The sequence below is a fragment of the Pezoporus flaviventris genome, unplaced genomic scaffold, assembly GCF_033815535.1.
Source record: "Pezoporus flaviventris isolate CSIRO_AGI_PZ_B2104156 unplaced genomic scaffold, CSIRO_AGI_Pfla_v1 ptg000011l, whole genome shotgun sequence".
In the NCBI taxonomy this organism is placed as follows: Eukaryota; Metazoa; Chordata; class Aves; order Psittaciformes; family Psittacidae; genus Pezoporus; species Pezoporus flaviventris.
The window spans coordinates 3268679-3296370 of NW_026892559.1; the positions used below are offsets into that span (position 1 = coordinate 3268679).

The 27692-nt window shown below is 52.1% G+C and overlaps 3 protein-coding genes across 6 annotated transcripts; 2 read left to right on the plus strand and 1 right to left on the minus strand.

Annotated features, from left to right (window-relative positions):
• The first annotated feature begins 5903 nt into the window (after positions 1 to 5903).
• SOX10 (SRY-box transcription factor 10) lies at positions 5904 to 16697 on the plus strand. 3 transcript variants are annotated; one of them, XM_061450840.1, is made up of 4 exons: positions 5904 to 6414; positions 7583 to 8042; positions 13574 to 13839; positions 14234 to 16697. In XM_061450840.1, the coding sequence occupies exons 2-4, from the start codon at positions 7633 to 7635 to the stop codon at positions 14953 to 14955; spliced, it is 1398 nt and encodes a 465-aa protein (XP_061306824.1). In that variant the 5' UTR covers positions 5904 to 6414; positions 7583 to 7632; the 3' UTR covers positions 14956 to 16697. The 3 variants fall into 3 exon arrangements, with proteins under 3 accessions (XP_061306824.1, XP_061306823.1, XP_061306825.1); XM_061450839.1 differs by lacking the exon at positions 5904 to 6414 and having other exon boundaries at positions 6904 to 8042; XM_061450841.1 differs by lacking the exon at positions 5904 to 6414 and having other exon boundaries at positions 6904 to 8042; positions 14240 to 16697.
• POLR2F (RNA polymerase II, I and III subunit F) lies at positions 16148 to 23555 on the minus strand. 2 transcript variants are annotated; one of them, XM_061450875.1, is made up of 5 exons: positions 23407 to 23555; positions 23218 to 23287; positions 22959 to 23089; positions 21698 to 21769; positions 16148 to 16344 (listed from the first exon to the last, which is right to left on the minus strand). In XM_061450875.1, exons 1-5 carry the CDS (start codon positions 23424 to 23426, stop codon positions 16269 to 16271), a joined length of 369 nt encoding a protein of 122 aa, XP_061306859.1. In that variant the 5' UTR covers positions 23427 to 23555; the 3' UTR covers positions 16148 to 16268. The 2 variants fall into 2 exon arrangements, with proteins under 2 accessions (XP_061306859.1, XP_061306858.1); XM_061450874.1 differs by lacking the exon at positions 16148 to 16344 and adding an exon at positions 19839 to 20031.
• CUNH22orf23 (chromosome unknown C22orf23 homolog) lies at positions 23527 to 27343 on the plus strand. The gene is made up of 6 exons (XM_061450865.1): positions 23527 to 23747; positions 23977 to 24039; positions 24413 to 24589; positions 25287 to 25421; positions 26594 to 26694; positions 27001 to 27343. The coding sequence occupies exons 1-6, from the start codon at positions 23669 to 23671 to the stop codon at positions 27103 to 27105; spliced, it is 660 nt and encodes a 219-aa protein (XP_061306849.1). The 5' UTR covers positions 23527 to 23668; the 3' UTR covers positions 27106 to 27343.
• The last annotated feature ends 349 nt before the right edge of the window (positions 27344 to 27692 follow it).

The following is a 27692-nucleotide window of genomic DNA, read 5'->3' on the forward strand; positions in this document are numbered from 1 at the left end:
AGAATGGGTGTCATGGTGAGCCCCTGCACAGGGCAGAGGGGACATGGAGGCTGGGGTGAAGGGGTCTTGCTCCCCAGATGCCAGCCGGTAACGCTGGTTACCAGCCAAACTGCTCCTGCCCTGGCTGTGGTGCCTCGGCCTCGGGCTGTGCTCCCTCACTTGCTCTCCCTCACATTCCTCCGGGAGCTGATCAGGGCTTGAATGACACCCCAGATGACTCTTTGCTATTAATTCCTGTGAACAGAAAGGGCTCCTTGTTCTCCCAGTCCTACTCTCTGGAGGAATTACAGGGGCCAAGGCAGCAGGCTGAAGCCTTCCTGACTTAACCCTTCCCCCGACTCCGCAGGAGCCTCCCTGCAGCCTGAGAACTGGCAGAGGGTGAAGACCACCCGGGTCTGCTTCAGCCACCCACTGGGGTCACTCAGTGCTGCTACAGCCACAGGTCCTGTCGGGAGGGTCCCCTTTTCTGGTTGGTCTGCCCAGTCTTGTACAATTCCCTTCCTCTCCCCTCTGGGCATCTCTTCTCTCTCATGCACACCAAGAGCACCCTCCATTACATCACACAGGATATGCCAGACTCCATGTGAGAAAAGGCAAACCACATCCATCCTCTTCTCCCCCAGCTTCCCATCCCTTCAGTGCTCACTTCTAGGGTCCTGTGTTTGGAAGTAGACCTGGCCTCTCCGGCAGGAGACGATGGGGTTAACGGCCAGGGAGGCTCGTGCCACCCATCAAAGGAGGTAGCAGACAGATATGCTTGCCCTGTTCATCTTTGATCTTCCCAGGCCAGAGTAATGCAGGAAAATTGTCCCATTTAGCCATCACAAGCCCTCACCATGCCCATGAAACACTGGGCTGGCCAAGAAGACAGGACAGGAGCTGCCTGGGGTCTTCGCAATGCTCAGCAGTGATTCTTCTCTCTCCTTTCCACACAGTTTTCCCTACACCTCTCCGAAGCAGCTGGCACCATAACCCACTGGTTTAAGAGCACAGAATGCTGCTGAACAACATCTCCTGCTTGACTGCATCAAGGCACACACACCAGTGGCAGAAGTGCTGTGGTTCCCTGCACCTGCATCCCTCACCATGCCTTCTTTGGAGAGGGAATGAGGTTTCTCCTGCTCCAGAGGCAGGTGGGACTCTGCAAACATGTCCCAGTCCCAATCCCAAAATGGCTTCCCAAGGACTCTCATTCCATGCTGGGGTGATAGGAGCACAGGGCCATGCACTGATCGGCATCACCCTGTCGCACATGGGGATGATAACCCCCGAGGAGGGCAGCCACTGCAAGGCTTCTTTAGCTGCCCTATGCAGGACGCTGGGCTGGCAGTCACACTGGTCAGGCAGTAAAGGACTCCAGGCATCTCCTGCCTTTTGCTTCCCCTGGTACCCCATGACAAGAAGTCCTGCACACCCACTGCAGATGGCTGTCCTGTAACCCCACGGACACGGTGTGGTGCTGCCCAACCCAGCTCTTTGCTTTCCCTGAGGGACCCCACAACACCTTCTCCTTGTGCTGCTTCATAGGCATCCAGTTCACATCTGGCAAGGTGCAGGACCCCTACGGGGAGCATCAGTCAAAACCAGTGAGGGGTGATGAAGCCCAGAGAACGGCAATGGTCCCTGTGCCCGTCTCCTTGTTGGAAGGATGCCTATAGCACAGGGCAAATTGAAGGGTTCTTTGGAGATCGCAGCTGCCACAAAATCATGGAGGGTAACATGAATATGGGCGCTGGGCACTCTCTGCTCCTCCTGATCATGAAAGCAAGCTACAAGCTGGGAGCCTGGAAGGGCGGTTGTGACATTGGATCGGTGAGGAATTTGAAGAGAAGGGCATGAGGAAGTGGCGGAGACAGGGCTGGGCTTGGATGTTCCGGCAAAGGGTACGTCCTGGTCCTGACCTCTCACGGGCTGCTATCAGTGATGTCCCATGATGTCTCACGAGTGAAGCCAGCTGCAGAACCATAGGTTTTCCAAGCATTACGGTGGCCTCTCCCTTTACTCCTCCCCTCTTTTTCTTGGAGCATCACCCGCAGGCAATCTTCAAATGAAGAGAATAACCTCTCGAAACCTTGCTATTTTTCCAGTTCTTTCCTGACTTGCTGTGTGGATAGTTCAGACGGTCACGTGGCCATACCCTCACGAGCCTCCATTTCCCCCCAGGACTGAGTAACCAGCTTCCCAGCTATTTTATGGTCATGCTGATCAAGTGTAATAGGGCCCTGTGGCACCTCCACACCAAAGGGGGCATGCAGTCCTCACTGGGGGTGTTGGATACACTAGTTCTGGCCAGGGCAGCAGGACTTCCAGTAAGGGTCAACTATCCCTGCCAACCCTGCCTGGGTTGCCCTGTCCTCTCCCTTTCTTGCTCCTAGGCCACCATGGGACTGAGCAAATCCCTTCAGCTCTCCCTGCACCACAGCTCAGGCAGGGAGACATTCCCCCTTTCCATCAGGAGGGCTGGCCACCCTCCTCTTCCTCATCGAACCCTCCCTTCCAGCCTCATGCTGGTGAAGATGCAAATCCCACATGGGAGCCAGGAAGGGCTGAGGGCTTGGCTTTGGCACTGGAAATCCATCTCCCCTCCCCATCAAGGAGACAAGAGGAGACCTCTGCACCTCCCTCTCTGGCTTGATGTTGGGATGGTCCTTCCCAAAGCATCATGGCCAGCGCAAGCCCCCATCAGCCTGCCCAACACAGGCAAGTAGGCTTGCATAAGACCCCCTCCAGCCCCCAAATCCCAAACCTTGCCCCCCCTCCACCCCTCCTGCCCCTCATTGCCTCGCATTGCCCACCTCCATGGGAAGGGGATTTTGCACAGAGGCTGTGGTGCCTGCTCGTCCATCCCAGTGGCTGTCCCCATCAGGGCCACCGCCGCCGCCTCAGCTCCTCCTGGCCCGGGTGTCCTCTCCCGTCTTTGGGTCTGGAGCAAGCTGGACGCTCTTAAAAAGCCTGTTTTTGTGTGTGTGCATCACATGATTGCCGTTCACCTGTATCCCGAACAAAGACGGCACACTGTTTGAGGCCCAAACAAGAAAGACGGAGAGGGAAAAGGCGGGGAGGGGGGGTGTTGGGAAAACTGAAGGGGCTGTTGAGAGAGCGGGCACGCGCGGGAGAAAATCCTTATCAAACTCCCAATTCATGGGTCTCCCTTTCCCTCAGCACACTGCGGGTATTGTTTGCCGGGTGTGTGTGTGTGTGTTTTTGACTGCCTGTGCCATTCCCCCCTCGCTCCCCTGCTCTGACGCTGGTTTACTGTATGGAAAGATTTCACAGGGATCCCCTCCCATTTTCCCAGGCAGTCCTGGGACAATACCAGTGCTGTGCCCCCGGGCTGGGCAGGGGACAAAAGCTGGCCCTGGCTCTCATGCTGGGGATCCTGCTGCAGACAGGCCTCTTCTTCTCTTACTCCTTACCATACACTCATGGGATGGATAACATCTAGCAAAATCCTTCCCCAGCAACATCAGTGATCCCACCATGGTGGTGAAGGTGTCCCACCAATATGGTCCCCTCATTGAAACCCCACCTCTCTTGCAATGATGCAACAGCCAGGGCACCTTTCCTACTGCCCTATGAGCAGTGCAGATGCAGGGGCACCTCACGTGGTGGGATGCTTCCACTTCCCACACACTTTCACCCCTCCCAACATGGCTTTATGGCGGAGAAATTGCATACTAAGGCCCAAAGAGTTAATTTCGCTGATGTGTCACAGGGAATTTGTGGCTGAGCAAGGTCTCCGGATCATGAACCACCTTCACTGGTAGATTCTTCATCTGCAAAGGACTGTCCCTTTTTATGAACCTGGAGCACCTCATCCATAGAAGTATATGTTGAATAGAAGGGGTGGAAACCTGTTATATCAGTATTTCCCCAGGAACCAGTCATCAGGAAGACTTGCATTTAGAAAGGCCACTTCTGCAGTGTTATCCTTGTGGCCAGCAGCGGCTCTTGGAGGGTCCTGGTCTCTATAGAGGACTCCCAGGGGACACTGAAGGAAGAGACATGCCACCCACAGTGATTCCTGAAACAGGGATGGTCTCTTCTACTTCCCCTCTGTCTCCTCACCTCAACTGAGGAGAAAGCATCACACCTCTTCCTGAGGCAGTAGAGGTGCATTTTCCACAACACTCTCCTGCATCTACCTCTTTGTTGCACAAGAGAAGAGATGACACGTGGACAGAAGAGACTTGGAAAAGGATATACAAGTAATCAGTGCTGTGGGAGGGAATGGAAACAGGGAAAAAGGCACTACAGGGAAAGAGTGCAGAAAGGAGGCAAAAAGCAAAGGAGACACGAAGCAAGAACTGGAGAAAGGCAGAATGAAGGGGAAAACCCTTCCTTGCCATTTAAATGTGAGGAGACTGAGGCTGCAAATTGCAGAGTCTGCGTAGCTGGTACAGGGGCTGTTGAGGATGTCCCTGTCTGCAGCTCTTCCAACACAGCATGAACGGGACCTGGCTCCTGCCTGAAGGGGATGATGAACAGTGGGACAAACACCGGTCCAGAGCCATGTGGGTTGCTGAAATCCCTCCTGGGTTTGATCCCATTCTTGCCCCCATTGGGAGTGGTGGGTCAGATGCTTCTGCTCATCCAGACCCTGTGGGCCAGCAGGAAGATGTGAGCCCCAGCACTCACTGTGTTACTGGGGTCAAGCACTGTCTTGTTCTCCCTGCAGTCTGCCAAGAGGCTGCTGCATTGGAGTATGACTGAGCAGGCTGGGAAGCTCCTCTCAGTGCCGTGTGGGTCTCCTTTATGTCCTGATGGGAATCTTCTCCATCAAAGTGAAACCTTTAAGCACCTCTGCCTGCTGGATGCTGATGGAATGCAGCCATTCCCTCTCTGCTCTCTTCAGTAAAAACTTCTCACTGGGCTCTCGTGAGGTTTTCCCTGCAGACATTCCACAGCTTCAGAGTTTTACTTACTCCAGACAACAGCAGACAGTCAGGGAAATGGCCCTATGCTGTCAGCCAGGTCTGCAAGGACAGCAGCCAGCCCCAGATTTGCTGTAAGGGCTTTAGTTCAGTGCTCAGCACCATCCTTTGGACTGATTCCCCTACGCTTCATGTGGTTTTGGTGGGTCCTTCTAACATGAAGTTTCTGGAGAGTAAGTACCAGCCACAGGAGTTGAAAACACTCTTGAAATCCCTTGAAGCTGGTTTCCTGGGTCACATCCATTCATCTCATTGTGTTCTCTGCTTTAGCACTGAAGCATCTTGAGGTTGGCTCTCCAGTGAGGAGCTGGGGCAGGAGCTGGGTTTATCTCATTGCTCACTGAGGAGGACCCAGGAGGATCACCAGATTTCTTGTGTGTGACCTCTCATGGTTACAGGGCTGGTATTGGTCTGTACCAGCCCTGGTGATACAGGAAAGTGGAGAAGCCAACTACCAGAGGCATCTGGGAAGGAAAGTGAGCTAGAAAATGGATGATGTGGTGACATCCTAACACTGAGTGCTGAGATCCTCTACATGTCCCAGTGCACAACAGCAAGGATGAGTGAATAAGAGTCCTTCTTATCCAGAGACCTCCCTTCCCTCATGCAAGACCCCACATTTGCCTTCAGGAGTAATTCAGCATGTTGGAGGAAGCAAAACCTTGGAAAGACCCTGCAGAAAGGAACACCTGATGAAACCATCCCTCGGATGCTAAACAAGGTTCAAACTGGTATCCACTGTCCGGCAGCACGGTATTTTCCCTGGACCTGATGTCCTCCATCCTCAGGCTCCTTCATCCCCTTCCCCAACCTGCACACTAAGGTGTGAACGAGGATGCCCTTTTGGCAGCATCTTGACCCCAGGGTCCTTGGCCAACTTTTTTCAGCACAGTGGGGTCCCTGTGAGACTCTGCGACAGGGACCAGGGCCTCATTGGCACATGGGGGCACCAGACCCCTCAGGAGCAGGGAGAAGGAGAAGGGAGGGAGAAGGACCCCAGTGCTGGGGTGCACAGCCATCTCCCCAGACCACCCCAGACCCCTTCCAGCACCCCACCACTCAAACCCCTGGGGCTGGATCCTCCAGCACCATCCCTTGGGTGGACACGCTGCCCAAGACAAGCAGCTCCCATGAAGAAGCCGGCATCAGGGGCGAGTGGGGAACACGCCGACGGCCGAGGTGGGGTTGGGGGCTGCCTGCGTCCCCTCCCCGCCATCCCCCACCGAGTGTGCTCTGGCTGTGAGGAGCGCTTGGCTCCACCTTCCGCCCTTCCCTCCCCCGGTGCTAAGCAGCAAAGCCAGCGAGAGGCATCCAGCCGGGGTATTAGTAAAAACCAAGCTCCCTCTAGGAATGGCACTTGCCTGACAGCCTCCCTGCGCCGCGCGCCCCGACGCCACCGGGGCTGGCAGGGAGAACAAGGGGGCCATTGGAATACAAATCACAGCCCTCGCAGGACCTGCCCGGCACCCCGGCCAGCAACGTAAGTCCCTACCTGAGCTTGCTCGCACAGGCGCACACCTTCGCTCCTGCTTCTATCCCCTCTACTTCTACTTTATCCAGTATCCGCAGGGAGGGTCTGTGTCACCCTGTGGAACTGGAGGGATGGATAGCAGCCCTTGCTCTGCTGTTTGCCAGCTAAGCCAGAAGCACGCTTCTCTAGCCTTTCTTTTTATCTTTTCCTAATTTCTTTCTTCTTTTTTCCTCTATTTCGGGGGGGGGGGGGGGGGGGGGGGATGGGATAGAGAGGCCTTTATTTTTAGTGTTTCTTTCTCCAAGAGGGGAACTTGCTGCACGACAGCAGGGACTTTTAGAGGTGACTGCAGACAGAAGGAGAGAGGAGGAGTGAGTGAGTGGGGCAGGCAACCCATAGCCCAGGCTTGTCTCAAAGTTAAACTTGGTTTGTTTGTACCTGTAAATACATATATGAATGTGAATATGTGCATGCAGACATGCACACAGATGGGGGGGGGGGGGGGGGGGCAATGTAGATGTATTTTAAGCCTTCGGTTTATGAGCTGCAAGAAGAGGGTGAGGGATGGGGTGTCCCCACAGCTGGGATTAGGCACTCCAGGTGCGGATCCGGAGCCTGGGCTGTTTTCCTGCCCGGTGCTGCTGCCAGCTCAACTACTCCAAAATCCATCCCTTCTGGTTTATGGATACAGGGCTGGTGCTCTCCCTCCCGTACCTCACCCTGGACACTGTGCTGGCGTTTCTCTGCACACCATCACAAAAACGGGGCAATGCCCCACACAAGTTTTGTAGCTCTCCCTCTATCCCACTCCCTGTGGGGAGCTGCGCCCGGGCAGGATGGTCTGTGCTACTCTCTCCTCAGGTCCCCAGCCCCTCTTATCCCTCTGCCGCAGGCCCCTCCGCACGTCAGCTCCACACGATGCAGAGATAGGGAGCGATATCCCAATTAATCAGGGGCCCCGACCCATCCCAACCCCCATGGATCACGGGTTCTGCGGTGTGCACGGCAATTGCTTTGCTCGCGCTTTTATTGAGTGGCCCCTGCCTCATTGGTCAGCTCTCCAGAGACCCTGGAGTCCCTTTCGCATTTGGTGGTTGCTTCTCCTTTTCTCTCGTTCTACCCCTCTCTTTCTTTCCTTTCTTTCCTTTGTTTTTGTCTTCCTCCCTCCCCTCCCCAGTGGGAAGAAGGACATCAAGAAGGAAGAGGAAGAAGGGTTTGAGCGCAACCATGGCTGACGACCAAGACCTTTCAGAGGTGGAGATGAGCCCTGTGGGCTCTGAAGACCACCACTGCCTCTCACCAGGACCCTCCATGGCGTCAGACAACTCCTCGCACCTCACCGGCTCCGGGAACGGGGACATGGGGAAGGTCAAGAAGGAACAGCAAGACTCGGAGGCGGACGACGACAAGTTCCCCGTGTGCATTCGTGAGGCAGTCAGCCAGGTGCTGAGCGGCTATGACTGGACTCTGGTACCCATGCCCGTCCGGGTCAATGGAAGTAACAAGAGCAAACCCCACGTCAAGCGGCCCATGAACGCCTTCATGGTCTGGGCACAGGCTGCCCGGAGGAAACTGGCTGACCAGTACCCGCATCTCCACAACGCCGAGCTCAGTAAGACCTTGGGGAAGCTCTGGAGGTAAGAGTGTGTGGGCAGAAGGGGAGCACAAGGGTTGAGGTTTGGGGGTGTCCCAGAGAGATAATGTGGTAGGTGGAAGGATGGAGACTTAGCAGGGGCTCCTTGGTGGTGACGGGGCAAGAGTGGTGGTTGAATGTATGAAGGTTTCCCCAGCACAGCTCACATCCATCCTGGGTAGCAGCCCTTTCCATGTGTTTCCCACTAACTTCCCCTGTTGTTCCTGACCAGGACACTCTCGTCTGGGTCCTCTCCTGCCTGACTGCCAGGGTAGATCTTGTTTTCTTGGCTCACCCTCTCTGTTGGGCCAAGTCATGCATTAGAAGGAACCAGGCTGAGCCCCATCGAACTTAACACACTGGTGGCTGCCTCAAGCCTATTTGAAGCTGGGTCCCAATGCTGGGGTTATTTTCTGCACAGCACCACAGAACAAGCAGGAAACCTAGTTACGGTCGAGGAGGAAGGTCAGGGGAAGGGAGCCAGGAAGTCAGAGCCCCCCAGCAGTCCTTCCCAGGACAGTTGCAGTTCCGGCAGGCAATGCAGGTGCAGCGAGATGGACAAGGAGAGACCCTGCTAGAAGGTGCGGCTGAGGTTTAGCAGGAAGAGACCTGCAAAAGTACCAGCCTTGGCAGGCTCTCTTGCAACATGCCGGCTAAAACCATCTCCCTTTGCACCCGGTGAGATGTCCTCCCCTCTTGCTGGCACACCCACGGTCGTCCTTCTGGCCCCAACAGTTTGTTGTGCCCATTTTCATCCCTGGATCTTTCACGTACCCTCCCCAGCCCGCTCCTTCTTCCTCCACAGACCAACAGGCTTCCCGCACTGATCGCAGCTGGCCCCTGGGTGTGCAGAGAGCCCACTGTGCCCAAGCCAGTGTGTCATGCTGGCTGTGCCACTTCTTTCCCTTGTGGTGGTCTCTGCTGATAACCCCACCAACCTGTTACAAACGCCTTCTGCTGCAAGTCCCCAGCCCTGTCCCCCTCCTTGCATTGCACCAAGTGGCACAAATGGGCCCCCCTCATTCTCTCTCCTGCCCTGACAGCATCTCCTGGAGGAAGCCCTCAACCTACGGTGGGCCAAGACACATTTTTCCAAGCAGAAGCAAAACACACACCCCATCCAACAGCTGATGTCGAGGTCTCTTCCTGATTTCAGACCTCCTTGTTCACAAGGAACTGGGATCTAACTTCTCCCTCTGCCCATTTACCCCAACCCGCCAACTTCAAGTGTAACTCCAGCAAAGGGATTTCTTTGTGAAGCAGAAGGCAGGGTGTGATTGCAGATATCTCATCTGTTGCTCCTTCCCGCTTTGTTCCCCACTGCCTTCCCTTCCCTTTACCACTCTGCTGCCTGTCTCTGGACTATGAAGCTGTGCTGGAAGGGGTACGTGTATAGAGGGAACCCATCCTTTTAATTCCCAAAATGTTATATTAAGGTAGTGCTCCTTTATTGCAAAATATTGCCAGATTTTAGAGCAACGGCCTTGCTCCAAGCATTGTATTTCCCTTGAAAATACAGCAGAGCAGTGAAGCTCTCCTTAGGTATTGCATTCAGAGCGCAGGGAGATACAGCTCCCAGCCCACGGCCACATTCATGCACCAACTGCCTCCCTGCTCCCAGGGCATGGCTACCATTACTGCATGCATGGGACTCGGAGCAGGGGACGGTGCCGCCGGACAACAGTCTCGATCCCCTGGTGTTTCTCAGGCAGCATGGGTCAGGCAGAGAAGCTTGCGGGCTCAGGCCTGGGGTTGTTGTGTGCTGCAGTTTGCCACGCAGATGCTTTGCTTGAACACGGCTCCTCTCCGAGTGTCCTTAGTGCAGGCTGTGGCTCTCTGAGCTGTGTCAGCCCCCATGGGGGCCATGCAGCAGAGTAACCTGGCTTATGGGTGCAGTCAGTGTCGGGCCTGGGTAGGACCATGTGCGTGTGTGAGGCTGGGGGAAAATATCAACCAACAGAATGCCGGGGGAGGTGGTCCAAAGGTTACCAGGATAGTAGACCTGTGGTCTTCCAACCACGGTACAGTTTGGTCTGCGCTGAGGTTCCCATTGCCCACATCTATGCTGTCCCCTAAGGTACAGCTCCTACACATTGGTACAACTGCGAGCAGATAGGTTTTGCTCTGGACAGTTTAGTCCCAAATATCTGATGAGGGTCCCTGCAAAGGGCCCTGGATGTTTGCATATCCTCACTCTTACAAGGTGGCCACCCAAACCCTACGCTGCTAGATGCTTTGGAAAACGCAGACAACTCACATTTCCACACGGCTGCTCTGGGCTTACACAGGTAAAGGGCACGTTACGCAGAGGGACAAGTGCTGGTGAGCGTGGAGTCTGCCTGCAGATCACCATTAAACCAAGCATGCCCACAGCAATCGGCGCTGGGTGGGGACAGCAGAGGCTGGGAAATCTTGAAAGGCAGCATCAGACTGACCGATAACCCCAGTGCTGCTTCATTTGCACCTCTGCAAAACAGGCTGCAATGGCCCAGCTTTTCATTGAAACCCGGCATTTGCTTCTGCTCTGTGACACTGCCGTGTCCTCCACGGGCTCCAGTCCCCACTGGGAAAGGCTGCAGGACATAACCTGATGGCCACGCTACCCCCAAGTGCAGTGCCAGGGGGCTTATGGCCCCATACATCTCTCCCAGTCTGTTCCAGCTTGGGCTGTGTGAGGGGTGCAGTCGACAAACCAAACGTTAACCAAAAAGGGTGGTTTCTGTGCTCGGTAGTCATGAAATCTTGCCTTGGCTGCTTTCCTTCCCTGGGGTGGGACGGGGAGCAGCTCTCAAATGGAGGCTGGCTGCTGAAAATGTCGGCATGACTCTCAGCCAAGATGCCAGCCAGCACCACCTCCAGGGCCGAAAACAAGAGAGGCACAGGAAAAAGAAAAGGAAGGCTCAACAGGGAGGAGCGAGGGGACCCAATGGAGGGCTATTTGCTTGAGGATGGCAGCGCCCAAGGAATAAGGTCACATCCACAAAATTCAGGGCCATGGATGTGCAAGGTAGCCTGCCTGGCTACCTTCTGCTCACAGCCAGCCCTTGCCTTGTCTCAACTCTGATGCCTTACCCCATCACCACACTGACTCATCGGTAGCTGAGTCCCGGCACAGGGTCAGGGCTGCCGCGCCGGTCGCCACACAATGCCAGGCGGCAGCAGGGCAGGCTACAAGAGGTGGGCAGATGGATTTTAGCCCTTCTTTCTCCTCCTGGAGCAGGGCACTGGATGGTTGCCCCTCTCCCCTCAACTCTGGCGTGAGCACTTGGTGTCGGGGAGGGTGGTGAGGGCTCCGTTAAACCCCATGAAGGGCTTTGCTCTGTGATCCGTAACTTCTCTGCTCGTGCGAGATTCCTTTGCATTATAGCCTGTGGGGTGTGGGGGGCAGGAGGGGGAGGGCAGGAAGCAAGTGAAATCCAAATCCCCCCAGATCTCCTGGCCTTTGCCTGCTTGCACCAGTTTCACTTTGCTAAAGCCGATTTGAGCTCTTATCCCAGCCGGGGGGGGAGGAGGGAGCAGGCAGCTTTGGAAAGAAGGTAAGGGTGTGGGGAGTGGACTTGTCACTGTCCTGCTGGTGCCACTGCCCATGGCCTACAGCCCTCTTGCTCCGAGAGATGCCCACATAGAAACAGACCTCTCATGCCCAACCACAGCATCTCATTAGGTTTAGCACCATTCAGGTTGGGCATGCGGGCAGCCTTGAAGTGTCCTGGATTGCAAGGCTGCAGGTTTTGCCTGCATTCTCCATCTCCCATGAAGATGAGGTATTCTACAAAGATGAAGGTTTTGCCAAGGTAAAGTTGCCTTCCAGTCCACAACGCCTACAAGGGTTGGCCATGATGTCCCTTTGGAAGGCCATCTGGAGCAGCACAGGCTGCAGGATTAGAGCACTCTGGGATACGTGAGCATAGTGTATGGTGGCAGGAGGGAGGCAGGAAAACTGGTGTTGGATTCTCAGCGGCTCAATTGCCTTAATCTCTGGGATTACGGCAGTGGAGGAATGTGGTGTGTGGCCACGACCTGTTCAGGCTGCCTGGGCTGAATCCAGGTCAGCATCGTAATGGGCTCCAGCCCATGCCATACACCTCTGGCTGACAGCTGAGGGGATGCACAAGGAGCAGGGGGAAACCGAGTGCTTAGGAACCAACCCAGTACTTGCTGGCAACCCTATATGCTCCTTGAGCCATGCCTCCTCTTTGTCTCTTTCAGGCCAGTTCAGGCCTTTTTCCTCAGTGCCTACAGCTTAACAAAATTGGTCACATTTTAGTGCTAAGGGCTTCAGGGGCATCGAGGTGCTAGCACAATCCCACTGCCAGGTAGTTCTTTTGTTGGGGAGAAAAAGGCGTGGACATCCCATAAATGGAGGGTTTTTTGCCATTTGGGAGCCCTGCCATTCCTAACGGCTGTTGGAGTTGCAAGTCATGGGAAGATTGGTCCCTTCCGAGAGCACTGGTTTCTGGTTGGAAGCAGGATGACCTTGAGTCACAAGAGTATTTGAGGGGCAAAATCATAACATGAAACTGAAGTGCTTACAGCTAAGACGCTGCTAGAGGCTTGAATAATGAGGCTGATCTCATCTTCAAGTGCTCTGAGCCATCCTGCCCGCATATTTCACCATTTCCGTGGAAAGCCCATTTTAACTAGAGCAGCCCATGACCTGGCAGGAATAGAGAGAAGGAGCTTGTTTCTGCAGTGTTTTTCATCCAGAGACCAAAGCTCATCTATTTCTATACGCCTAGCAATGTAGCAGCTAAATTTTTTACAACTGCTTGGCTAAATGCAAGAAGGGCTGGTCCTTCGTGGTTCATCCTTTTGCATTATCCATATCTAAGGTGAGCAGAAGCTCCAGGAGCAGCAGAATGCACTAGTTTCCTGCTTTGAAGTTTTCTTCAGTTTGCTCTTAGGATATTGCAAGATGCTCAAAGGCCCAGCAAGCTCCATGCAGCAACATGGGTACTGGGAAGCCAACACCATTTGCTGCCACTTGTGCTCAGCAGAGCCTCTAACTTCAAGCAGAGCCTATGGAGGGGTGGGAGATTAAACTGGAATATATGCAGTCTAGGGAAGAGCAGGAGACATGTGGGAGGCAGGACCAGAGGTAGCAAAGGTGTGCCACACTGCCTTAGTCCGAAGGATGATCCCAACTGCTCTTAATTTGCCCAAAGTCCTTCAAAACAGATCTTCCAGCCTTATTTTACGCAGCTATGAAAGGCTGCACTTTGCTTTTGGGGAATGTAAGACTGGGTGTTGAACTGACTGAAGTGAGAAGCATCATGCAGCTGGGGCAGGGGGACCCAGTGCTGGCACTAACCAGTGTCGGGGCTTAATGATTAACAAGGAGGATGAAAATATTACCATCTCACTGAAAACACTTCCAAGCTTTCCCTGTTGTTCTGGGAAATACCCTCAATGGCGCCACACCCTGACATCTGGATTTACACACTGTGTCCCACGATGCTGTGTACAGACGTGGGGGGGGTGCTGACATACCTGCCCCTCTTCTTCCCTTCTTCTTTACCACCTTGGTGTCTGCAGGCTGCTGAACGAAAGCGACAAGCGGCCCTTTATCGAGGAGGCGGAGAGGCTGCGGATGCAGCACAAGAAGGACCATCCCGATTACAAGTACCAGCCCCGCCGCCGGAAAAACGGCAAGGCCACGCAGGGCGAGGGTGAAGGCCAAGTGGAGGGGGAGGCCGGTGGGGCTGCTGCCATTCAGGCCCACTACAAGAACCCCCACCTGGATCACAGGCATCCCGGCGAAGGGTCGCCCATGTCCGATGGTCATCCGGATCACTCCTCAGGTGAGTCTCAGGTCTCTGTAATCCTACTCACAGGTTACAGCCTACTCAGAGGCTCATAACAGACAAGTCATCAAGGTGAAAGCCTCAGCAATGTGGTTCACACCTTGCTCGCGATCCAACAAACTGCTGGAGCCAGCGGTATAGGGACGTGCTTGAGTTTCACAGGTGCTTGCATTCTCTGGTCAGGCAACGTATTGCTGCACTCTCCTATTTACTTCCACGAGATTATAGAAAAAGGTTTGGTTTTGGCTGGCGGCTTCTCTCCCTCCACTGAAGTCTCCAGTCTAATGGTCGCTGGCATAGTGGGAGGAGTGGAGCTGGGCTGTGTATAAAGCCAGGCCTAAAGCAGTAACTCACCTCTTCTCTCTCTTTCCTCCTCAAAACGTTTTTCAAGTTGCAGGTCAGAGCCATGGGCCCCCAACACCTCCTACCACCCCTAAAACCGAGATGCAGGCAGGCAAAGCTGACTCCAAGAGAGAAGGGCGTTCCCTGGGGGAAGGGGGAAAGCCACACATTGACTTTGGCAATGTGGACATCGGAGAGATCAGCCACGAAGTGATGTCCAACATGGAGACCTTTGATGTCAATGAATTCGACCAGTACCTGCCGCCCAACGGACATGCCGGCCACCCAGGCCATGTTGGGGGCTACGCGGCAGCGGCGGCTGCTGGCTATGGCCTCGGGAGCGCACTGGCTGCAGCCAGTGGACACTCTGCCTGGATCTCCAAGCAGCACGGAGTCTCCTTGTCCACTGCCACCTCATCGGTGGTGGACTCCAAGGCCCAGGTGAAAACGGAGGGGTCTGCTCCTGGAGGTCATTACACCGACCAGCCCTCCACCTCCCAGATAGCTTATACATCCCTGAGTCTGCCCCACTATGGCTCGGCCTTCCCCTCCATCTCCAGGCCACAGTTTGACTACCCGGACCACCAGCCCTCGGGACCCTACTACAGCCATTCCACCCAAGCCTCTGGCCTCTACTCGGCCTTCTCCTATATGGGACCTTCCCAACGTCCCCTTTACACTGCCATCTCTGACCCTGCACCCTCCGTGCCACAGTCCCATAGCCCCACACATTGGGAACAGCCCGTGTATACGACTCTCTCCAGACCGTAGGGAATGGGGAACAGTGACCGAAGCGGCGATGGAAAGGCTCCGAAGAATCAGCACAGGCAGAAGAGCCTCCGAACTCCGAGGTCACTCAGTGCCATCCAGCCACCAGAACTCACTGAGTATACAGAAGTGCCTTTCTTGACCCCGGCTATCGCTGGCTCACCCGCCTAGAGGAAGGTTTTTCGTCCTTTCGCCCTGTACCAATTTCAAGCATGCAAGCCACGCGATTGGCTTGCAACACCTTATTGGCCTTCTAGATGAGGAGGATTCTAGACATGGAGTGACTGGTCCATGGTGGGTTTCGCTGTGTGCACCCTGGACTGTGCGATGAGAGAGACTGTCCTTTCCTTTCCCTCCCCAGACTGCTCCAGGGAGTTAGCAAGTGTTCCCAACAGGCCGCAATGGCCAACACTTTCTCACCTGCTGCGGGTGAAGGGTGGTTGCTCGGACTTGGTGAACTTGTTACGCGAGGAGTAGTGGGGAGGATGGCATGGCCAGCTTCCTTGTGATCAGTGTTGTGCAGCAGTCCTGCCTAAGATTCACACATGCATGAATCTTGAACTTTGTTGGAAGACCAACCTATGCTTGCTTCCCTGCTGATTTCCACAGCTGCATCCTAGTTTTAATTCCCACCTCTTCTCTCCATCTTGTCTCTGTTTAATCCCACACTCTTTCCTGCATGGAAATTTTAATGCCTGCCTGAACAACACATAGGACTCAGGAACCCTAGTGTTACTCATACCACAGCCCGCGTGTTCATGTATGGAGGTGCAGAAGTGGGGAAGGACCAGTGAATCACTAAGGTGCTGTGGGTGAATCCTCCTTTTTTACAATTACTCTATATTGTTCATTTATGTCTGGCATTTCAGTCTTTTCTAATCTCTCCAGTATCCCAAACAACCTCTAGACAAACTTTGTCCTTGCTCTTCCATGTCTGACTGTGCACTGCCTGAAACTAAGAGGCACCAAGAAAGTTACTATGCACTTGCCAAGACCCCAAGTCAATTCCAACACTGTCTTCGAACGCCCACTCCAAACTCAGGCTGATGGGCTGTGCATCCCCACATGTTTGTTCACCATGTCTTCCAGTCAACAACTCCCTCCTACCTATGCTGAGGATGGAAAGATACTCCTGCAGCTTTAAGCAAGGTAGATATGCATCCAGTCTTGGACTAGTGTAAGGAAGAGAACCCTATTTAGGTGCAAAGGAACTTGATTTCCCCTTTGGGTTTCAAACTGGAATTCACCAGCTCTTGCAGTCAAATCAAGTTCTTGTTTTTAGCCCAACACCTGTGGACAGTCTGCTTACTTCTTTGTCACCTCCAGGACTGGAATGGTTTGTCATGCCAGGGAGTGAACTGGCACAAAAGTTGCTGCAGGAAAAGATGACTCCTGGCAATTGATCAGAGAGACATGTCGTGAGACCTTCCAATGGATATTCCCGTCTAGAAAGACAAAATGCTCTGACCAAACGTGGACTGTGATCGGTACCACTGTACCCCTCTGCTGATATGACTGTCAGATGCCTTTCCTGCCTCCCTTAGCTATGGATGACTTATCCTTGTGGTGTCTGAAAAGATCATGTAGAATGTTTGCTCCTTGTACGCATGTAACCTCTTCCAGCCCTGTCCCCTTATTTATGCAAGTAGCACCTTCCTCTCCCACCTCCCTTTCCCCAGTCTTATGCCATCCTAGCACCATTAACTCTGCATTAAACATATGGAATAATAAACTTAAAAGTTTCATTTTCATGTGTCTGGGGTTTTTTGACCTCTTTCATGCAAGCCTCTGTTTTTTTCCCAGTAATTGCAAGGATGGGTGATACCACCACCACACGGATCCTGTGCACAGCCTCCCTCTGCCTGTCATGAAAATGATACAGGCAGAACTCTGACTGGCTTTACCAGACTCCTTCATGGAGATGAAACTCCTCTTCTGTTCATACCCCAGCTCCAGTCATTTCTTCAGTGAGAGATGTAGTAGCACTCATTTCAGTTCTTCAGCTAAGATTCAGCACATGCAATTAGGAAAAGCACTGTTTTGCATGTGTTTAACCCAAGAATTTCTTAGTGTGACTGTTAATGCTCTGCAGAATAGGAGCGTGGGGTTTCTTGTCTTGTTTTCTTCCTCATCACCAGGCGGCAGATGGCATGCTTTCAAAACTCCCAAACCCCAAACTTCCCCACAAATGCAAATTCATGCATTTTGGAAGCAACCATTAATTTCTCTGTAGAATCTCAACACCCTGGCCTCTTGCCTTCCACACATGAGAACCTAAATACAAATGCTCATACACAGTATATTCAAGAATAGATGTATAACACCTTCTTACTTGTTGAAGAAAACATCCTGGGTGTAAAGTCCTGAGAGGTTATCTGAAGATATTTGGAAAGAAAACGTACAGCAGATTTTAGTCTGCTTAAGAACATCTCTCAAGGCCAATGGTAGCAAGGTAGGATTTCAATTAACACACACATACAATCATAAACTGATTACAAAGAGTTTCAATGCTGATGCGTGTGATCCATCCAGTGAGTTCGTGTTCACTAAAGGCTTTCTGTGTGAGTGGAGTAAGCAGGATGTCTAGGAACTGTTGAACATGTTCAAAGGCTTTTACAACTTACAGCACTATTTGGATGAAGTCCTGTATAGGGCCAAGAGCAACAGCAGAACAGCTCAATGCATCTAACGAGGGTGATGCCAGCTGAAGAGCTCCATGCCAAATAGAACTGCGGCCATTCACTGGAGAGGAGGATAAATCTCTACCCACAAATTACAGGCTGTGGGAAGAGTCCAGAAGGGAAATACTGCACCCCTGAGCAGGTCAGGAGCATGTGTGGGAAAGAAGGGAAGCTATGGTGGAGTTAAGAGGTAGGAGAGCTGATCACAAGGGTGGGAGACAGAAGGAACATGGTATCAATGAACAGAAGAGCAGGAAAAGAAAGGTCTTAACCCCACACAGGTAGTCTTCTCCAGCTCTTCAAAAAGCAAATGAAGAAAGAAGTGAGTGAACTCTGCCCCAACCATTCTCTAATGGAAGGGGATGCCTCCTCTCATCTAGGAGTGTCCTAACAACTAGGACAGGACTGAGATCACTGCTGGTAACACAGGGGTTAACCACTCCTCTTGCAGCATAGAAGGAGCTGGCCCGGCATCCTTCCCTATCCCTTTAATCGTATCTGATACAGATGCAAGGCTGGGGAGGGGAGGCGGGGAGGAACAAAGAAGTCATTTAAAAAAAAAGAAAAAAAGGACAAGAAAACGACCCCCGCACTCCATGGCAGACGCCAAAATGATTGCACAAAGGCACCATTTCAGGGCTGAAATTTCACCGCACCAACGTGATTAAAGGATTCCATGGAGGGTGGGGGGAGAAGGCTGAAGGCCACAGTGCTGCAAATTAACCTTTTCTTGGTAAGGATGGCCTGGACCAGGAAGCATTTGTGTGCCTTCCAGTCAACCCCCTTCCCACACCTGCAAGCATCTCCACATTCCCTTTGACCTGGGACCCGTTCAGCTCTGGCATTTTTGCCTCCAAAACCAGCCCCTCCTGTGCACACCAACAGAGGAAGGATGGATGCTTTTACAGGGAGCAGTAAGAGAATGACATTCATGGTTGGTTATATGAGCCGAGCTCCCAGGCAGGTGGATGTACACTCCCTCTTTGGGACATGGATGCTCACGTGCAGGCACTGACTACACACACAGTATGGAGAATGCACATTTTATATAGACACACAAGCTTTAATACAAAGTAGTTGGACACATTCTTTCTGAAACAGCATAAAGAGAAAAATTAATGTAAAGCAGAAAGCATAGGTGAGGTGCACCTTCCCCCTTCTTCTCCTTAAAAAACAGAAATTCCAAGGTCACTTTTTAATATGATAATTGAGAAAGACTTGGCCCAAGAGCTCAGATCTTCCTCAGGCAGAGCAAGAACCTTGGGGCACAGAGATAAAGAAATGAAAACTAGGTAGTGGCTGGCTGGAAGCCCTTGCAGATTGTAATGCATCCACCCAACTCTTGACTTAAGCATATAACCTCTCCGCACATCAGAGATGAGAGTGCAGGCACCTGAAGAGGACAACTGACTGATCTTCCATCACACTACAGATTAAAGGAACTCTAGGATTTAACTACAGTTGTGCCACCATAAGAGACACCAGAGTATGCACAACTGAGATGGCTGGAGAGCACCCACACACCCAGGACCATCCATCCCACCACATGTCAGAGAAAGGCTGTACGAGGAGCAAGCTCAGCAACAACCTACAGCTGCTGAACTGGTAGGACTGTGAGTGGTGACCGCGCTTCCGGCTGGGGCAGTGCCACTGAAAGGGGATCCCCACTTCTGATAAGCAGCAGGAGCAGGGAAACAATAGGCGATTTGATGAGAGCTGCTCTATGATACTCCTGAGAAGCCCCACAGCCAGCCCCAGCCAGAGAGGAAATTGGGGGTTTCCACAGCAACCTGCTGAGGGCACAAAGGCCCAACTGTCTAGAGGGAAGCAATGGAGGTGTCTCAGCACTCATGTTTTAAGAAGAGACGGGGTGGAAGGCTGGAATCTTTCTGAAGCCAAGTACCTGCAAGAGCATTTTTGTACAGCAGGAGCTTAATTGGCTCTTGGTCCTATAACCAGGGAGGAGCAGTGCTGAAGGAAGAGGAAACAGTTACTGCAGTCCTGAGCCTAGCTAACAGGTATGCTCAAGACCGCACCTTATCAGGTGACAAAAAAGCTGCACTTGGCTTCCGATCTTATTAACATAGCCCATGACACAGAAACAAAGAATGATGACCAAACTGGTAGAGAGAAGTATGAAAGTCTTCTCTTGGGCATGTAAGACTGAGATGAAAGAGAAGGCGGAAGGAAAAAAACCCAAACACATTTAACTTAAAATAAGGGGGTGTGTGTCATAATTTATTTACATAAACAAAAATAGAAGCATCTCCGGAGAAGGAAAGAACCAAAACAATAGCTGGAGGCTGCTCAGTCTGTGATAATTAACTCATCCACACCCCAGTCCTCGTAGCTCCCGTCTGGTAGGTAACGACGGATGATTATGGGGATCTTGCGGGCTCTGAAGGGAGGACAGAGATGTGAACAGAAATGCCAGAGCATTTGCACTGTACCACTTGAGCAGGCAATGGGAACTGGGGTGCTTAGTGGCTTCAGTAAAGTCATGAGGTTTAACTGAGAGATCTGTGTAGCAACAGTGATTTAGCATTACACAACAGAGGGAAGTCCCAGCAACCTTCTCTCTTTCGTAAGTGCAAAGCACTGAGCACTCTTAAAACAACCAAAGACCTATGGGTCAACCCCCTATTGCTAATGCAGGAGTTGAGACCTGTGATCTGAACCCACTATGAGGCAGCACCAAGCATCTAATACAGATATGGGGGGGAGGGAATCATAAAGGGACTTGAACAAATCCACTTTTTGTTTGATGAAAGATTTTTCCCCACAAGATGCTACAAAAGTAGCAGAACTGTGAGAACCTTCATAACAAATCGGTATTCACAGACTATTTTGCACCCTGAGAGCATCAGTTACATTTTAAGAAGGATACATGCACTAAGGACTATTAAGGTATCAAAAGCTGGTACAGCTGAGGTAGAGCACAGCATCTGCTAACAGTGCTTCCAATTACAAAGCAAGAAACAGCTAAACAGAATTAAACTTAATGGAAATAGACTTAAGTCAGCAGAATGCATCAGTCTGGAATCTAAGCAGGGCATCAGGTTTCAACCATATCAGACTTGCAAAGAGATATAATTTCTTTAGTGATCACATTCAGGGCCGCTGTTTTTCCAGTAGCAAAGTAGTTCCCTCATGCCGAGAATTACAATGCAATTTTGGCACAGAATAGGATGCCACTATACTTTTGTCACACCCTGACTTACTGCTAGAGCTCACAATCAGACATTACTCTGGCTGAGCTTAGAGATTAGGAACGTGACCCGAGGAGGTTTTGGCAATGATAAAGGGAGCTGTAATAGATGTAAAATCTGCAAGAGCAACTGCAGTGGGGGAGCAAAGGGACAGTTCAGTTCAACAACAGGGACTTGATCAGTAAACAGAACCCAGGTGCTCTGCTTGAAGGATCCTTGCATGTGATCCAGGTCACTGACCACGCAGGACAACTGCAGGCCACGTGGGAGCTCTGCTGTGGAATGGTGGGCCTGTAAGTGATGATCCAAAAGCTGCCTCTGCTACAGTCAGAAGGGATTTATTTATCTTTCTGTATGCAGGGGATGTGCCTCTCCATAATAAACCAAATGTACAAAGGTGTGGGAAAAGAACATTCTTAAGAGGGTCTCCACACCATCAGCGCAACCCTTATTCCATTTTTTGCCAGTACTTCATTTGAACCCAGGTCTGTTCAGATGGCTGCTTCAAATCAGCTTCTTTCAGGAAATTAAACTGATTCCAGAAAGATGAGGACCTTGGGTTCTCATCAGAGAAATAAAGAACACTTGGGTTCCAAAGTAAAAGAGGTGAAAGCATTCATATCATTACTGCTTTGCATGAGCAACTAGGATGGAAAACTGCAGCTGCAAGAAGTCCCAAGGTGAAAAAGGGGATGGGAACTGTAGTACTCACTGTTATAAAAAATAAAGTGTACCAATAGCAGCATTGTTACTGAAATCAATATTGTCTTGGAATAAACTGCTATATGCTGGGATGAGGAAAAGACCACTGTTTTTACGGAATCAATACACTCACCACCAAAGCCTAGGACTTACTTGAGTTCTTTCATGGCAATCAGCAAGGGGTCTGTCTCTCCTTCCAACTCCACCATCACAGGGGCACACATCCTGGGACACAACATCAGTAATCATGAGTTAGAACATCAACAATCATCAACACACAGAGGGGGAAAAGGGACATCTAAGGCTTTGTTTGGGGGAAATGAGAAGCTGAATTTATGATGCACCCTACTTTTAAGAAGCAAAGATTAAGCATTTTGCAGAGGGTGGTAACAACCAAGCAAATGTGGGTGACCACATCTGCCCATGAGGCAGCAGCAAAAAAGTTCACATTATGTGTGGGTAAGACCACTGGAGGCTGCTGCTGGCCAAGTTCAGCACTGAAGGCAGAATATGTAGGTGAAACAGAACCAAGGGCCAGTGTTCTGGATTAAACACAGGGCATGGGCCTATCTCATCTCCCCCATTTTTCTGGCCTTCCACCAGTTGAAAGAATGCACATGAAATAGCTTTACAGAGTGCACACTGTGGGAAGAGTAGCTTAGCAAAGGAAAGATCTGATCACCACCTATGAGCTTCTAAACAATGTAGAGGAGAAGCATCATTCTGAGGGTGGATTTAACGAAGGTGAAACTCAGAGATGTGCTTTCAGACAAACCTTGCTGCTAATAATCCTGCTCACAAGCTGTTTTTTCAAAAAACAAAGCTTTTTGATACGCATTATTAAAATAAATCTAGGCAGGTAAATGAATGAAGTTGAGAGCAGCCAGTCTTAGCAGCACTTAAGACTAGGATTTAGATGTTATCTATTATAAATGAGACCTTACCAATTCAAATACTTGATAAAACAACAGCTTGTCACAATGCAACTGCACTCAAACAGGCTTCAGGTTGCTTATTTCATTCCCAATTCCTATGGCTCTGTGCTAACAACTGAAGATATTCTGGAGCATCCCTTCCTCCAACACTGGCTGTTGCAAACCAGTTCTGAGCTTTTCAGACCACACTGGCTCCCTCAGGAAAGCCAGCAACCAGAATCTGCTTGTCACATTCCCTACTATTTTGCCTGACCTAGGAAAGGTCACTGCAGCTGGTGAATACTCCCGTCTGTAAGCACAAGTACCACGCTCTCAGCCAAGAAGAGACAGAGAGCCTTCAGGTGCAACTAGGAGCTCCAGCAGTGATCAAGATGGTGATCTGCAAGCTCAGGTAAGGGACCATATAAGTCCTGGAAGTTTTTAAGGAAAGAGGATGCTCAGGACGTGGCGATGCTCAGGACAGAGAGGGAAATACTCACGCTATCTGGAGGGCACGTGTGCCCAGCACTCTGGCTCGCTCATACTTGGTCATGTAGGGGGTAGTGATCCTCTTCTGGTTCGCTTGCTGCCGCTCTCCGGACGGCAGGATCTCCACGTTCTCCTGTCCCTCCTGCGAGAAGAACACCAGCGCTGCAGCTCAGCTGCGCCTACCACCGCGGCCTGAAGGCGATGGCAACACCCCGAGGCTTCCCCAGCCCCACCGACCGCCCGCCCAGACAGGCAGAGCGGGGCACCCACCTCCTCCGCGTTCTCCAGGTCCTCCAGGCCCTCATCCTCCTCCACGTCATCGAAGTCGTCCCCGTCAAAGCTGCGGGAAACACATGCAAGTTAAGGGGCGGGTCAAACAGAGCCTGTTCCCCCCCCCATCCTCGCTTCCCCTCTTTTCCTTTTCCCTTCCCCGTCCCTCCCGCCCGATCCAGCTCTCACTTGTCCTCGTTATCGGACATGTTGCCTCCCCTCCGCCTCCTCTCCCGGCGGAAGTAGGAGCCACATCCGGGTACTCACTACGACGTTTCCGGACGTGCTCTGGCGGCGCTGTTGCCATGGCGACACTGCACGGCGCCGCTCCCGTTCCCGCTGCCTTCCATCCTCGCCGCCGCTCCCTCCCTCCCAGGCAGCCGCTGGCCGCTACGGAACCGTTAGAGCCCGCGGCCTAACGGCTGAGCCCACGGCGGCACGGCCCGCCGGGATGCCGGGATGCGGCGGCCCCTCGGCGGTGAGGGATGGTGCAGCCCGGTACAGCCCGGGCACCCGGGAGCTGCTCAGAGGTAACGGCGGAGCGGCCTGCCCTCGCTGCGGGGAGGAGACCCACACACACCCCGAAGTGAAGTCCCATCGCGGTCCCCTGGGGGGGGGGGGGAACGGGGCAAGCCCGCCTTGAGTCTTCTAAACCTACATCTGCTCCTTCGTGTTTGGGCTGTGAGGGGGGAGTGCCCCGGGGTGGGTTCCCCAGTCCCTGCCCTGGCTGCCGGCTTCACCCTATGTCATGTTTTCCAGCGATGATGGAGGAGTCGAAGCTGACGCATTTCCAGAGGCGATACCTGATGGAGTGTGTGGAACGTGAGTGGTGGCTCTCTTGCTGCTGTGCTCTGGTGAGGAGCTTTTGCAGCTCACCTTGAGACTGTGCCACTGGCCCACTGCCAGCGTGGACAGGCCCGTGCTGTAAAACAGCAGCATGGCCCTTGCCAACACACAAGAGTGAAGGGTCCCCACAGTCAGCCAGGTGCAATGGAGAGGCTTGGACCACAGCCAATGTGCTGTCAGGGCTCACCAGCAACCAGGGTGAAATGTATGTGGCACCCAGGGTCTTTACTAGTGGTGCTGCAGTGGATCAACAGGCAGATCTTCTGCTGGCAGTAGCCCAGGGCCGTCTGTCCATCCATCCATCCATCCATCCATCCAGACTTAATGTTGGTTTTGGTTTATTTCCCAGGAGGAGATACCATGCCCCTCCAGTGCCACCCCACAACCAGCAAAGAGCCAGCGCCTGCTTCCTCCCCACCTGCTCATCAGCAGAGCAGGCTTTCAGCTAAACCCCATCTCCGACCTGCCAGTGCCTGCCAGGCGGGAGATTCCTACACCCGAGAGAAATTCAAGCCACGGGCAACACGTAAGTCGGTAAACATGGCTAATAAATAAATGGTGCCACCCAGTCCCTCCCTTCCCCTTCCATCCATCCCCTGCCAGCACTCTCAGCAGAGGCAGGAAGGATCTGAATTGCTGTTCATCCTCACACTTTAGAAATGGATCTCTGAGGGAAGATCTATGGTAAGTGCTTGCTGACTTCTGCCTGCTGGATGGTGGGTAACAGGTAATGATGGGGAATGGTTTTAAACTGAAGGAGAGTGGATTTAGATTAGACATTAGGAAGAAGCTCTTCCCTGTGAGGGTGGTGAGGTGCTGGCACAGGTTGCCCAGAGAAGCTGTGGCTGCCCCATCCCTGGCACTGTTCAAGGCCAGGTTGGATGGGGCTTGGAGCAAACCTGGTCTAGTGAAAGGTGTCCCTGCCCGTGGCAGGGGGTTGGAACTGGGTGAGCTTTAAGGTCCCTTCCAACCCAAACTTTTTTATGATTCTATGACTCACATACTCGTTGCATAACATGGGAGCACTGTGTGATTTTCAAGCTTGTAAATTTGAACCTCTGAGGGCAGTCTGGCTGGCTCTGTATGCCCATGCAGTGCTTCTGCAGTTCAGTCCATCGTTAACTAAGTGCTTCCTCTGGTGTCCTTAGGAGGGAAGTGCTGTGGCCAGGCTCCTCTGTGAGGAGACAGGCCTATGATCAATTTTTTCTCCTTGGCATTCACAGGAGATTTGGAAAAGGAGAAGCAAAGGCTCCAAAACATCTTAGCAACAGGAAAGGATGTGGTGGAGCACAAGGTGAAGCCAGTGGTGGTTCAGACCAAGGAAGAGGAGATCCCCGAGCCTGACCGATTTGAAGAATGTACATCTTACTGTTCCCTGGAGGAAGGCAGGAGGGAGGCCTGGGAAGTGGGCTCCCTCCAAGGGCTGGGCTGGCGGGCCATGGGGCTGGTAACATGAAGCCCATTGCTGAAGGAGGCACAAAGCCCAGTTTCCAAGAGAAAGGAATTGCTGCTGTGGTGCTGTGACCCCGCCATCCTCACAGAACTTACACTGCTGGCAGTTTCAAGCTCCCTTGGTTTGCAAGCAGTTTGCTGGCAGGTTCAAGCTCCCTGGGCTGCCAGGGAGTTTCCAAGGGATGCGCAGGGAGACCTGGGCAGGAAGCCCATGTAATGCCTGTCCTCCGTCCAGCCAGTGTCACTCAGCATAGGCTAGGATGCTCACCAGCCTGACCATGCTTTGGGCTCCCTTCTTTTACTTCAGCTGAAATGTCAATCAGAATTTTAAGCAGTGATGGACTTTGGCTGCAGAGTATTCTAGGATGGCAATACCCTCACCTAATATCTCTATGTGCTTGAATCTTCGATGTGTGTGCACACCCCAGCCAACCCTTCACTAGCCAGGGCAGCACAGAGGTGGCCAATGCTAGGATAACATGTATAGAAGGGGTGCTTTAGTCCCTGCCATAGAGAAGCCAGTCTGGCTGGCTTCATGCCTGCCCTGTATCATCTAAAACTTGTTGCAAGATGAGTGTTGTCCTTGGCACATATGAAATACCCATGTGCTTTGTATTGAGCAAGGTTTGGACCAGCTGACTTCAGGTCTGTGCTGCAAAGCAGCAGCTCATGTTCTGTGCCTTTGCTAGGCCTGAGGGCAGAGACGGTTGCCATCACTGGGTGATGTGTGTCAACTAATGAACCTCAACAGCTTTAGGCAGGTTCTGTCTCCATGCACAGACTGGTTAAATTGTCCACAAGTAACAGAGAATTGTTGGTACAAAGAAAACTAGAAAGTTACCATTCCTACAAGATGGGGAGAGGTAAAAGATGGGTAGGGGTGACATTTTACATTGCATAATTGACTACTGAGGTATTTTGATGACATGAGCAAGATGGGCATTACAGTAGTCCCTTCCCCCGGTGGGACTGCTGCTCAAACAGAGCTAGGAAATTGGGGGTTCAGATCTAGGCAGAAACAAGTTTTCTTGCCTTTCATCTGAATCCTGTTTCCACAGTGTTTTCTCTTATCCATCAGTGGTGAATGAAATTCAGGAGAGAAAGGAGTTCCTGGCAGAGATGGAAGCTCTAGGACAGGGCAAGAAGTATCGAAGGATCATCCTCACTGAAATCTCACAGGTATGTGAGGGCCCTGGCGGTACTGGTTGTACAGTACATGATCATGTAGTACTGTCAGAGACCTTAAAGCAGTGTGTCCTCCAATACCTGAGTAGACAAGTGGGCAGACAACTGTCTCCCTTCATGGCATAGGACAAGCATGAATTTGGGGATGGGGGACAGAGGTCTTCAGGCTTGCTTTCCACCTCTGCATGTAACTTAATCAGGGAAATAGCACTTCTGTTCTTGGGATTGGCAAAAGAATTAAAAACCCCCAAAGCCTGCCAGCTTTCTCCCTGCTCAGCCCTTCCCCTTTGTGCTTTGCAGAAAATGCGTGAGATGGAGATCCTTGACAAGAAGAGAAGTGAGGAAATGGAAGAGTTCATGACAAAAGACTTCACTGGTGGGAACAAATCTGATCCCCATGACTAGGCCAAGGGAAAACACAAGTGCAATTTGTTCCCACTTCTTCTTCCCAGACTCTTAGAATCCAAGTCTCAAGGGCTGGTCTGTGCCTGTGCCCGTGCCCGAAGAGGGGGCAGCACCTCATGCTGCCTAAAACCAGAAGGCAGGAGCAATTTGTACATAACTGGTGCCAGAAGAAAGCTATTATAAAATCCTGCCCTCGCACATGATCCCTTATTGCTTAACGATATTAAAGAGATGAAAACACACAGCAGCAGCTACCAAATGTGACAAAGATGAGCCTCCTTTTGCCTATGGAATGCCTCAGAACATGGCAATCCACTGATAGTAAGTCACTCCTTTCCATCCACCCAGAGGTGGAGGTTTCTTGCAACAGCACAATGCTAACACACATATTGCCACCCACATTATGACCTGCTCCTGTCCCCACGACTGGGAATGGCTCCAGGGAAGAAAGATGCAGCTGCGTGGCTCTGTGCAAGCACTATCCTCTACCATTGCTGCAGGTCAGTGTGATTGTGTGCATTACCGAACTTCTCACTGGCAGCTGATCTGGAACAAAGATGAGAAGGGAGAGGGGCCTTCAGTCCATG